Source organism: Hydra vulgaris, chromosome 08 (genome assembly GCF_038396675.1).
Source record: "Hydra vulgaris chromosome 08, alternate assembly HydraT2T_AEP".
Classification (NCBI taxonomy): Eukaryota; Metazoa; Cnidaria; class Hydrozoa; order Anthoathecata; family Hydridae; genus Hydra; species Hydra vulgaris.
In genome coordinates, this window is record NC_088927.1 from 49,330,001 (window position 1) to 49,342,500 (window position 12,500).

General features: G+C 29.4%; 1 protein-coding gene across 1 annotated transcript in view; it reads left to right on the forward strand.

Moving 5' to 3' along the window:
• Window positions 1–12,500, forward strand: part of LOC100206316 (zinc finger ZZ-type and EF-hand domain-containing protein 1) — a 114,892-nt gene that overhangs the window by 31,205 nt on the left and 71,187 nt on the right. The window contains exons 18-25 of the mRNA XM_065803871.1: window positions 1,636–1,731; window positions 1,804–1,895; window positions 3,865–3,926; window positions 4,083–4,169; window positions 4,276–4,341; window positions 11,683–11,725; window positions 12,204–12,323; window positions 12,442–12,500. The exon at window positions 12,442–12,500 is cut by the window's right edge and continues 46 nt beyond it. Of these exons, the coding sequence (XP_065659943.1) occupies window positions 1,636–1,731; window positions 1,804–1,895; window positions 3,865–3,926; window positions 4,083–4,169; window positions 4,276–4,341; window positions 11,683–11,725; window positions 12,204–12,323; window positions 12,442–12,500 (625 nt within the window). The remainder of the gene's footprint in view (window positions 1–1,635; window positions 1,732–1,803; window positions 1,896–3,864; window positions 3,927–4,082; window positions 4,170–4,275; window positions 4,342–11,682; window positions 11,726–12,203; window positions 12,324–12,441) is intronic.

The window sequence follows — 12,500 nt, forward strand, 5'->3', positions numbered from 1 at the left end:
CGTAGTCTCAAATACAGACAATATTAAGACAAAAAAAAAAACGTAGTCTCAAATACAAGGACATTTTACTTGGTGAATATACTGACAATGGTTATCTCAGAGAGTATTAATAATCATTTATAGGAATCATGAAAAAGTATTTTATCTCTGAATCAAAACAAGATTAATTAAAATGCTAATTAGACAGCCTGGTTTTTATCTCAGCTGTTGCAATAAACTAACATTTTATTCATAATTTAAGTTAATACTTTAAACATCATTTTATATTATTAATTTTACTATTTTAAATATATTTAAAGTGGCATACATTGATTGACTTAAATAAAAATTAGTGTGTTGGAGTGTTCTCATTGTGCAAACATTAATTTTTTCAAAAGAAAAAAACTTTTTATAATCTTCTTTTAAAACTTTTTAGCAAATAGCAGTACCAAAGTAATGCATGGTTAAAAATTAGTAATGTGCATGGTACTACTTTTTGGTAATTTTTAAAACAATTATAATAAATATGTTGCCGTTACATCCTTAACTAAATAATTTTCTAAAGCCTTGTAAATCTTACATTGATTGAGCATTTTGGTTTGGACAGACAATCTATTTATCTCAAATATTTAAACAATTATCACAGTTATTGCCATTGTTTTTTGTTGTTTCGATAAAATATTGTATCTACCAAAACTCCTTTTTAAATTTATATCATTTTTATTACAATTTTTACCTAAAAGTTATTGAATGCTATTAAAAACAAGTACTTTTTTTTATGCAATCCGACAGCAATTTTATACAATCCGACAGCAATTTTATGCAATCCGACAGCAATTATTTTCAGTTAAGTTAAGTAACTAAGATTTTTTGCTATAACATTTTTACATATGAAATTAGCAATATTGCTAACATAGATTTGCCTGGCTAGGGGTTAGAACTGTAGAAAGCGTCTGGTTAATGAGGAAACATCTTCTAATAGTTCCCTAAGTAACCTGTATAAATTTCCACTTTTATACTATAACATAAGTATAGTTATAATTTTTTGATTTTTAAGGGTGCATAGGGTTGCTGTTATGATCAGTGTCTGACAATGAATGGCATGATTTCTAATACTACTTTGTAAATTGAATAAACTTTATCTGGTATTATAAACATGTTTGGTACCTATTACCAGATAAGGCCACCATGATCTAAAGTACATTATTGATTATCGCTCCTACTTGTATCTGAAACATGCGCAGAGAAATCTTTAGCTTTTATAAATGAACGTATAGGCTCTTAGATTATTCTCATAAAATAGTTTTTTTTTAATGCAATTGTGAGATTGATGTTATAGACCTTGAAATATTCGCCCTCATATTTTTCATTTAAGTGACATTTCTTGTTTAAAAAAAAAACACCTAAAATTTTAGATATGTTAGGTTGCATGTGTTTTGCTATTTTATTTTTTGTTGTATAAACATTAAACAACAATGTAATGGTTTCCAGGCAGTAGCCAACCCAGTTCCCCAAGGTTGTGTTTCAGATTTATTGAGTTATGAGAGGGTTGTGACATTAATTTAAAGAAAAAAGAGTAACATCATTTTTTGTATGTTTTTTACTTCTAAGTATACATTAATAACCAAAGCATAATTACTGTTAAAAATACTTTAGGGCAAAAACTTCCTGTTGTTGTCTTATGTTGTGACGGAGGTGCCAAAGATAAAGGTCCTTCTGTTGTTCTTCAAGAAAATACAAAATCTGGTGATAGTAAGTCTCTAATCTTTATTATTGTTGGTATTGTTAGATTTTTGACTCTATTGATATGGTATCTGTTTTTAGCATACTTCACTTCTAATGGAAAAACAAAGTGCAATTTCACTTTTGGTTTAAAATCAGGAAATCTCATTCAGTTAACAAGAGTTTCTATGAAGGTTTGTATAAATATATGTTTTATATATATATATATATATATATATATATATATATATATATATATATATATATATATATATATATATATATATATATATATATATATATATTCTTATTACAGTGTATTAAGGTATGCACAATACTATTGTATTTTCTTACTTTAATTTTTTACCAACTTTAATCTTATATTTTTTACTAATACACCAGTTTAAGCCAAATTCTGCCATATGATGTTCTGTTCATATTGTGCAAAAATCTATAAGGGAAACTATTTTTTTATCCTAGTTGGGATCAATGATAAAACATTTAAGATGAAAGTAAGCTTTTGAATAGTTCCTATGAACTAGAAAAATAGAAAAGTATGCATTTTCAAAACAAAAAGAAGATACTGGGGGTAGATAAAAAGTCCCATTCCAAATATGCTTTTTAAGTATAAAAAAAGGAAGTATGTAGAAATTTGGATTCCCTGATTGAGTATGATCTGATCATTTTGTTAATAAAGTATGAACTGTAACGTTAACCTAATTCAACATTTAATATTCATTATGATCGTGCTTGACAGATGATGATTATGATCGTGCTTGACAGATGATGATTATGATCGTGCTTGACAGAAAAAAGCTAGAAAAATTTATTAAAATATCCAAACAATAATTTACCATGTTCTGTTAAAGTGCAACCTAAAATATTTTTATTGACTGAAATAAGAATTTCTAATTGTTAATTTTAACATCTTATCATCTTTATTTATCAGATCACATGTTTTTATTAAGTTTACCACTATTTAATAAATGTACTTTATGTAAATACAAATCTTCACTTTTTGTCTCTTATGTGATGAAAGTAAATAATCTTGTTTGGTCTTTTATGTGAATAAAGTAAATAATCCTAATCACATACAAAAGTTAAAAACAAAGCAGAAAAAGCAGAATCATTAAGTGTGGTTTCAAATAGCAGAAGCATCAAATATAGTATCAAAAGGCGGAAATATGGCATCAAATATGTTATCTGAATGTTACGGTAGCATCAGATAAGTTTATTACAAATGAAAGTGGTTTTTATGACCTGTTGGACAGAGTCGACAAAGTGATGACAGATAATTTTAGATAAAAAAATAAAAACTTATTTTATTATTTTCATATCAGCTTCATTAGGAGTAAAGAATCAAATGACAGCAAGTGATTGTTAAAAATGTTAAGGTATTTAATCAAAGAATTTTTACACAACTATTTTATGCAAGAGATTCAAATTTTAAAAATAGTAAAAAAGTTTTAAAAATACTAAAAGTTAAAACAGACTTTTTAACTTTTAAATTATAAAAAAGGGGCTAAATAAGAAAGTAAAGAACAACAACAACTAAGAAAGAATAGTTATACCAAAATTTTTATTTTTGCAATACTTAAAAAAAAAAGAGTTGACAGTTTTTATTCAATGAAAAAAAAGTTTTCATGTAATGATTGCTGTAACTTTAGCATCAAAAATAATCTACATTCATTTACAGTCAAATTTTAATACAAAGTTTCATAACTTCAAAAAACTGGTTTGCTACTTCAGTTTCCATTGCTTTAATTCAACTGTATCCAGGTTCACAGAATATGGAATATGATGTTCACAGAGTGGAATATGAGGTCCACAGAGTGGAATATGAGATCCACAGAGTGGGCAAATTCTACATTTTGGTGTAGTGACTACACCAAAATGACTACACCAATGCCATGCTCATATAAAGTTTTTTTTATTCTTTGCCCATATTACGTTTTTTTATTGTTATTTACGTTATTTTATATAGAACATAACCTTTTCAAGTTGTTTAAAAATTTTGGTTTAAAAATAAACCAAAGCTCATTGATGGCTCTGTTTCAATAACTATTATTTCAGTCATATTTCAGTCATATGGTCAAAATTGCAGATTTAGTAATAGTTTAAAGAGTTTCAATAGCTTTTTAAAAAAACGCTTTTTTTTTTTAGTTTTCAAAAGGAGCCTGGTGTCCGAAAGCTGGTCTAATATTTGTGTTTGATGCAGATAACATGTAAAAAAAACTTTTTCTCTATTGTTGCTTAGCTGCAATTTATTTTTGACTGTATATGTTCTTAATGTGTTTATTATTTATTAATATGTTATACTTATTTCATTTGTTTCTTTTCTTTTCATATATATAAAGTTTTAATCATAATAAATTTTATAGAAAAGATGAAAATGGAGAGACATTTTACCAGTCTTTGGAGAAATATGATACATGCAGTGAAGAAGAATATAAAAAATATAAAGAAAGGTTAGGTTTTTTTTGTAAAAAAGATGTATATATAGATCAATTTAACTTTATGGCATAAATGTTGTTTTCTATATATTTTAGTTATTTTTCATTTTTTTTTTTTTAGAGGATTTAATGATGATGAAGATTCTCCTTATGATCCAGTTGCTTTTTTTAACATAGACAAAGAATGGTAAGTAAATTTACATCGCAATAAGTTAGATCCTACTATATTTACGAACAGTGATGTACTCGATGAGTCATCTACTCTTCATCTTCTAGGATTAACTCTTACTTCCGATCTTTTTTGGAAACCATATATCAAATCAGTTGGAAAATAAGCATCTGCTAAGGTTGCATCTCTTTATCGAGCTCGACACTTTTTTACTTCAGATTCTATTCACTATCTCTTTTCTATAAATTCTATAATGGGCATTGCTCTAAAGAGCTAGCGCCTCTTGTGCCATCTTCTAAAATTCATTCTCGTGCTACTCGCCATTTAATTAAGTTTCATCCTTTTTTCTGTGACTGTTCCTAAGTGCTCCAAAAACTCTTATTCGTCTAGTTTTTTTCCTCAAACATCAGTTCTTTGGAATTAGCTTTCTTCATCTTGCTTTCCTGATTCATATAATTTGCAATCCTTTAAGTCATTCATCAATCAATATATTGCTCTACAATCTTAATCTTTTCTCTTCCAGTAACTTCTAACTTTAATTAGTGGTTGCTTGTAGCCTTGTTGGAAGCGAAGATGTTTAAAAAAAAATGTGTTACTGAGTGAGTTAAATATTTTTATGTTTTATTATATAGTTAATACTATGAAACAATATAATATAGCTATACATATATTAATATAGTTATACATATACTGTATATAGATATATATACATATATATATTATATATACCTATATTAATATAGATATACATTAGGGATATGACTTTTTAATTTTTTTTCAAATAAAATGTTTCCTGTATCATAAATCGATGAACTTTTACCTAAAATTATGAAAAAAGGCCCAAATAGCTTTCTGCAACAAAAAAAGGTCACCCCCAAAATAAAAATTTGATTTACCATTTTTATACATTCATTTTTGACCGATGTTTTAATCTTAAGCTTAATTCTCAGCTTAATTCTATTTATTTCATTATTTTGTTATGAATTTATAAATATAACGCTACACGTTACCATGGCAACGAAACGGCCGTGTGCCGGCAAATACTTGGAATTGTTATGTGATGACGTCATTGTGTTACCACGGTGATATAGACGACTGTAACAAACTGTAGAAGATTATAGAACATAGTAGAACATTCTGGAAGCTCTAAATAATTATATAAGCGAGCTGCTGTCAGAGCTCAGTGTTGATAATGTGAATAGTTCTATGAAGTACTCTGCGTGTAACTGAGCTAATAAGGAACTACTGTAGCGAACTAAAGACGCTACGAAGTATAAGTAGTTGTAGCATTATCGTTAGGATACGGACTGGATTATCGAACTGTTATCAACATTGACTGGATTATCGAACTATAATTGGATTACTATACAGTTAAAGTATTTTATTAATTAAACGACTTTATTAAACGGATATTCACGCTCAGCTATCCGTAAAGTCGTAACAATATTATATGATGTCTCACAAGAAAAGTCATACCACAGTAACAAAGAACAAGAAGACTTGGACTAAAAATTTGGTGAGATTTCAAGAGTCACACAGAAGAAGAGGAAGCGTGGCTGTAGAAGAACATTCACTCGATGAAAAATCCAGAACACCACTTCAATTGCAGATCGTAGGAAGATACCAGTTTCTCGGAGCATATGTTAAAGGAAGAAAAGAACGAATAGACCAAATTTCTAAGGAAATTACAAAATTGTGGGACAATAAACTGAATTTTCCACGTGTGTCTGATCAAGTGATAAGAGCAAAGCTTATGAAGGTGCTGAAGGTCTATGATGAATGTGTCAAGCGTGGAAAATATGATGTTCTCAATGCATTATTTGACATCACGAAAGTGAATGGCCAGTGGTTATCCTCGGAAGATAAACGTCTATACCACCTACAAAAAGAAAGTAAAGGACAGGTGGGGTACTCAACAGGACAAGTGGCAAGTAAAGAAACCATTCACCCTTCCAAGAGAAGGAAAGTCCAGTCTGGAACAGCAATACCTTCCACATCACAAGTCCTGTCTACCACAGACAGTGGTACTGAATCTGAAAACTGCAAAAGTAAGAGTGAAGATGATGAAGACGACGACGGTGATAAAGACGATGATGACGACACTCAGAAAAAAACTAGAAAGCACTACAAAAGTAAATTTGCTGTAAGTATGGTTACATCAAGTGGAGTTTCCACAAAGAAAGCTGCTAAAATATGCAATGTATTATCACAACAAGGTATTGATATTCCAACTCCAAGTCAATCAGCAATTTACAAGTCCATATTCAAAGAGGCAGGTAAATTAAAAAAAGAAATGATACAACAACTTAAAATGGAACAGTGGTCCTTACACTTTGACGGCAAACGAATAGATGATAAGGAATATCAGGTAGTTGTACTTCAGAATGAAAGAACTGACGTGAAACTTGATGCACTGCGTTTAAAAGATGGCAAAGCTGAAACTGTTGCTGAAAAAATTGCCAAACTTATTGATGAATACAATTTGTGGAATTCAATTAAGATGATCATTACTGATACAACAAACGTCAATACTGGGAAGAGAAATGGAGTTGTTGTGAAGTTGCAACGTATGTTTAAATTAAAGCGTGTCACAATACCACAATTTATCGGTTGTCAGCATCACGTACTAGACAGGATTCTCCGTCTGGTGATGGACGAAGAACTTAGAGGTGATACCAAATCTCCAAACATTGAATACCCATTTGTGTCTGAACTGTTGAATAAGTATGATGAACTGAAGGATAAGTTTGTTAATGGAACTGTAGAAATTCTTGATAAATCAGGGTGGAGAGACGATATGAAGTTTTTGTACCATTTAACAAGAGTGTTTAGGTTCTATGAAGAACAAAGAAACTTCCCTCTGATTCACTTTCAGAACATTCCTAATATGAGCAATGCCAGATGGAACTCAAGAGCCATTCTCGCCATTCTGGCGTTCATTCTTATGCCTGAAGTGAGAAAGAATTTGGAGAAGGTTTGCAGGTTCATTTCATATGAGTGGGCAGAACATTGGTTTAGTAGTCAAAAGTACAATGACAATGACTTCAAGAATTTATCTGATGTATTTAAGCCTTACAAAAAGGCATTGCAGTCATTCAAAAATCACTGGAAGAAAGAGCCATCCGTCATCGACATACCACGAAGTAATCAGATAGCTGAACGTGCAATCAAGGTGATGCAAGACCTGTATGCTTCCTGCAGAAAGAAAGACAAACTGCAACTTCGATTCATTCTAAGTAATAAGCGCTAGACTCTATATGAGACGTGAGCATCATGTGACCCATGTACTAAACACAGTAGGCCTATAGACACAGACAGTTATGTATATTGTTGTACTAGACGCTTTGATACTGTTAATTTTGTAATACTTGTATAATTATATATCACATAATGTTTTTTGTTATATCACAGTACATGTTGCATAAATAAATAAAATAACAACAGGAGTATGACTCTTACAACATCTTCAGCCTTTAATATTCATTTACTGTACAAAAGCGTTCCTATTGAAAATTCGATTTTTTGGTTTTGGGGTGACCTTTTTTCAAAATATGTCAAAATAAAACATCTATTCGTTCTTTTTACATAAAAGTTCATTGAATTACGATACAGGCCTAGTAGGTTGCAAAAAAGTCATATCCCTAATATACATATATTATAGTATAGTATTATATTGTAGTATTAGCTATCAATCAACCATCTCTAATAGAAGTCAGTCAAAATTTTGGTTGTGCTTCTAGAGATTATTGTTAACCATATAAGGTTACTACAATACCATATAAGTTTACCATATAAGGTTGTGTCGTAATGTTCAGTAAATTTTTTTATTTAATTAATGTACCATATTTCATACACAACCATATAAGGTTGTGTATGAAATATGGTACAATAATTAAATAAAAAAATTTACTGAATGTTGGTTCAAATAATTGTTAATAAATATTTTTTGGCAATAGAGTTTATAAAACTTTAAACACTTCTCAAACAAACTGCAAGCTATTTAAACTTAAGAATGGCAATAACAAATAACAAGTTATTTATTTCCTTTATCAATACTACATTATTATTAAAAGCTTTTCTAATTTTAAATAAGTAATTTTGGTATAATAATTATAATAAAACCAAATAATTGAAAAGACGGGTTCAAACAGAATTAGTTTATATTGTTATTAATGATGGTTATTAAGGACGATTTTTATATAAAAATATAAATTACATAAATATAATAATATTAAAATAATGATAACAAAAATAAAAACGCAATGAAAATTATTTAAATAATCAATTATTAATAAATTTGTAACTTATATAAATTTAAAAATATTCAAATTTAATTCTATTTACATTATATACAAACAAACGTCTGTAAGTGTAAGCATAAATAGGTAAAGTTAAGTTTGTGGAACATATATGTAAGGATTATGTATGTCATGTGTATAATATTAGAAAACATTTAAAACTTTTCTAGCAATTGCAAATCTCTTTTACCTGAATTATTTTGTATTTTAAAAGTTTGTAAAATTAAAGAAATCAAATCATGAGATTCGCTGAGTCTTAAACTGGGTATCAAATCCTGGTATTTACCCACAGACTTGCCGAGTCCGGGTACTCAGATCGAAAAAGCATTTTTACAATTATATACTATATTTTATACCATTTTTAACAAATATATTTTAACTGACTATAGTATGATATTATAACTGACTTTATATAGTCAAATCATGTCTTGAATAATAAAATGTTTTTAAATAAAATTAAAAAGTTTTCCTTTTAAAATATATATATATTCGAGTAGTTATTATCTATACAGGCCTTGTGATGAACCAGGAGCGATCGCTCAGTGCACCTGAAACACCCCCATAAATGGGCTTCTGGGAGCGACAAATAGCGCTCGCTAGTTTTATTGCAAGAGTAAAAAATCGTGCTTGTCTGAAGAACTTGTGAGGGAGAAAATATAAGTTGATTTTAAAGAGAATATTTTTATTATAATTTTTTTGCTTAAGTCAAAATATGCTTAAACAGTAGAGTTTGCATATTCTTTAATAAAGAAGTTATATTTGTAATAAAGGACGTCACACATATTTTATGCATGATGTACTTTAATTTTAATTTATTTAGTGTAACTTCAATTTTAAAATGATCTATTTCATTTATTTCTATGCTATGTTCAGGATGTTTTATTTTTAAATTCCAGTTAGGCTTTATCATATTATCTGCTTAATCTTACCCTGGTTAAGTCGAACCATGCGCCAATTCGTACAGTTTTTTACTGTCTATTTTACAAAATAGCTTTGCTTTACTAGAACTTTTACTTTAAATTGCATTAAAGTCCATGTAGTAAAATATCAAAACTTGCAACACTTCACTGAATATTCTAAACTTAAATGTTAAAAAATGAAATATTTAGCGTAATATTTATAAATATGTTATAAATAAATATATAGCATAAAAAATTTATCAAACTAAAACTTCACTTAATAGCTTCGATTTCGTATAGGTTCGATTTTTCTTTGCTCAGTTTTGTTGCTCCACAGTACAGTGGAGCCAAACTCACTTCACTAAGATTCGTTTGACGTCCGCGTTTCGCTAGTGAAATGAAACTGAATGATGCGTCATCATCTAAAGAGTATTTAAAGAACAGTTTGTATGGCTCGTTCTTTCTAAGTTGCAGCTATTGCATATCCAGCCAGTTGACCTTCTGATCACTCTCATCCACTTTCCGATTTGTAATCAATTTCAATAAGGGCTCCACACTCTTGAAATCATCAGTGCTTAATCTTGCAACACTGAAGCGCTTCTTCATAGAGCAGTTCTCGATCAATTTGTACCACTGTTCTGGCACGAAGATCTCTGTGGATTTTGGTTTTGCTCTCTCTATTATTCCAAAATCTGCATCGTTAGGCAAATAAGAATGTCCAGAGACCATAAACTTATGATTCACCAGTTCAATACTCGTCGTCTGCGTCAAATGCATCCATAACAGTGCAATTTTTATATTTCGATTTTGGCCGCCGCACGAGTCGCTGAATGCTGTAATAGACGTAATATCCCAATTTGCCAGATTTTGACAATATGCCAATAAGCATGAACCGATCTCACCTGCACCTCGTGAGGCTGTTTCCTCATGCCATACATTCATCACTGCATTGTCATTTTTAAGGTCATGAATGCCTAGATTATACACTGATAATTGCCGGCAATCATAAACTTCATTGGTTGTAAGGCAAGGCAATGACATGACCTATTGCAGGTCAAAACAAAAAGATGCATGTTTATTGTCTTCATTTTCCTTTTCTAGTTTTAAGGATTGACGCGCCTTCTCTGCTTTGCGCAAATGAATCTCATGCGCTGCTTTTAGTTGAGATTTTTTGTGTTCAGTTTTTTCTATTTCAATGTCTGTTTTAAAAATGTCACATTTCTTGCACGTATCTTTTAGTGGCTGATGGAACGTCAAGTTAAATTCATGATTAAAAATGTCTCGAAATTTCCACTCTTTTTGGGGTTCGACTGAATCCTGTATGCATTTTTCTCTATACATGTCGTGCATAGTGGATACCGTCAAATGAGCAGGTAGAAAGCGGCGAGATGCACTGTGACTTCTAGTATAGTGACTTTCGTCACTGTGTGACGAAAGTCACTATACTAGAAAAAATGTGCTGCCCTCTGTTGAATAAGAAATAAATGTGTTATGGACTAGGTCCATTTTTGCTCTAAAAATATAGCAAATTTTTAGCAGTTTTACATACATAAGGGTCATTTGAAAAAAATTGGACTTGGTCCACTTTTACTCTCATAGGCTCATATAATGTAGGAATGATATATAGAATGAAAAATTATAATGGTTAGCATGACAGAAACAAAGTAGAAAATAGTAATAACACAATAAACAGTAAAAACTGGTTTTGTATTTTTACCAGTAAGCAAGTTTATTTCACCTTAATTGTGTAGAACTCCGATATCTACTTTACTGTTGTCTAATCATTAACAATTCAATGAACTGAACTGACCTCTAAGAATGAATACTTTTTTACTTGCCAAAACATCTCTTTTTTATTTCGCAGTACATGTGCCTCTATATTTCTAAGTAACAGCCTAATAGTTTGTGCAGCTCTTTCAAACTCTAAAACAAGTACCAATAGACAGAAAAATAAGTTAAGTAATATGTTATCAAAATTGGGTTTTAACTCTTCTAATAAGAATATCTCATGAATACCTCAAAAAAATCTTTTGCTTACAAATCAAACACTACTACTGCACACAATTAAGTGATTTATAATTATTATATTTATAGTAATTAGTAATGGGTAATAGTGATTACTTGTATTAATTAGTTATTTGATTATTGTTTTGATTATGTAGGATTGATTGGGATGTGCCGGTTGACAAAATCAAAACAGGAAGTGTAAGTAACTTAAAAAACATGCTAACTGAACACTTGTATTATGAAGGTAGTACAAAATATGTAAACAATCTGTATTAATTTTATTATAAATTACTATAAATATTGATATTATATTTATTATTATAAATATTGTTACTATATTATATTATACATTAATAAGTATTATATTATTTTATATAATTGTATTGTTATTATATTATATTATACAGTTATATTGTTATTATAATATTTAATTAGTAATATATATAATAAGATGTATATATTTATTTAAAATGTAAACTAATTGAAGATATATGTAATATCAGTGTTAAAAAGTATTATAAAAAAAATCTGTTTTATCACTTTGAATTTGTATAACTTTGTATAAATGAAACAGTTTTGCTACAGTTCATGGACAATTCAAAGCTTGTTTTTCATGCTGTTTATTACACTTGTGATAACTTTTTTGTGGTTTTTTGATTTTTTCTTTAAATTTTAGTGTGTTACAATAAAGTTTTTGGGCCCTCGTCAAGATACTGCTGAATGTCTTGGAATTATAAGCATCTGTTTGTATGGCTATGAGCAAAGTGAAAGATCTTCTCAGCAAATTACAAAACTAGTGTGTCTACTTTTTGTACTGAGGAAGGAATTTTTTTGAAGGGCGAGGGTTTTGATTTATTTTTTAAAATACGATTTATGTATACAGTATATATATATAATTTATATTTGTTGTACAGAATAGCCAATTCTCTTCCTTGTCAGAGGAAGATGATGCTGCAGTGTCTGGTGTGATAGT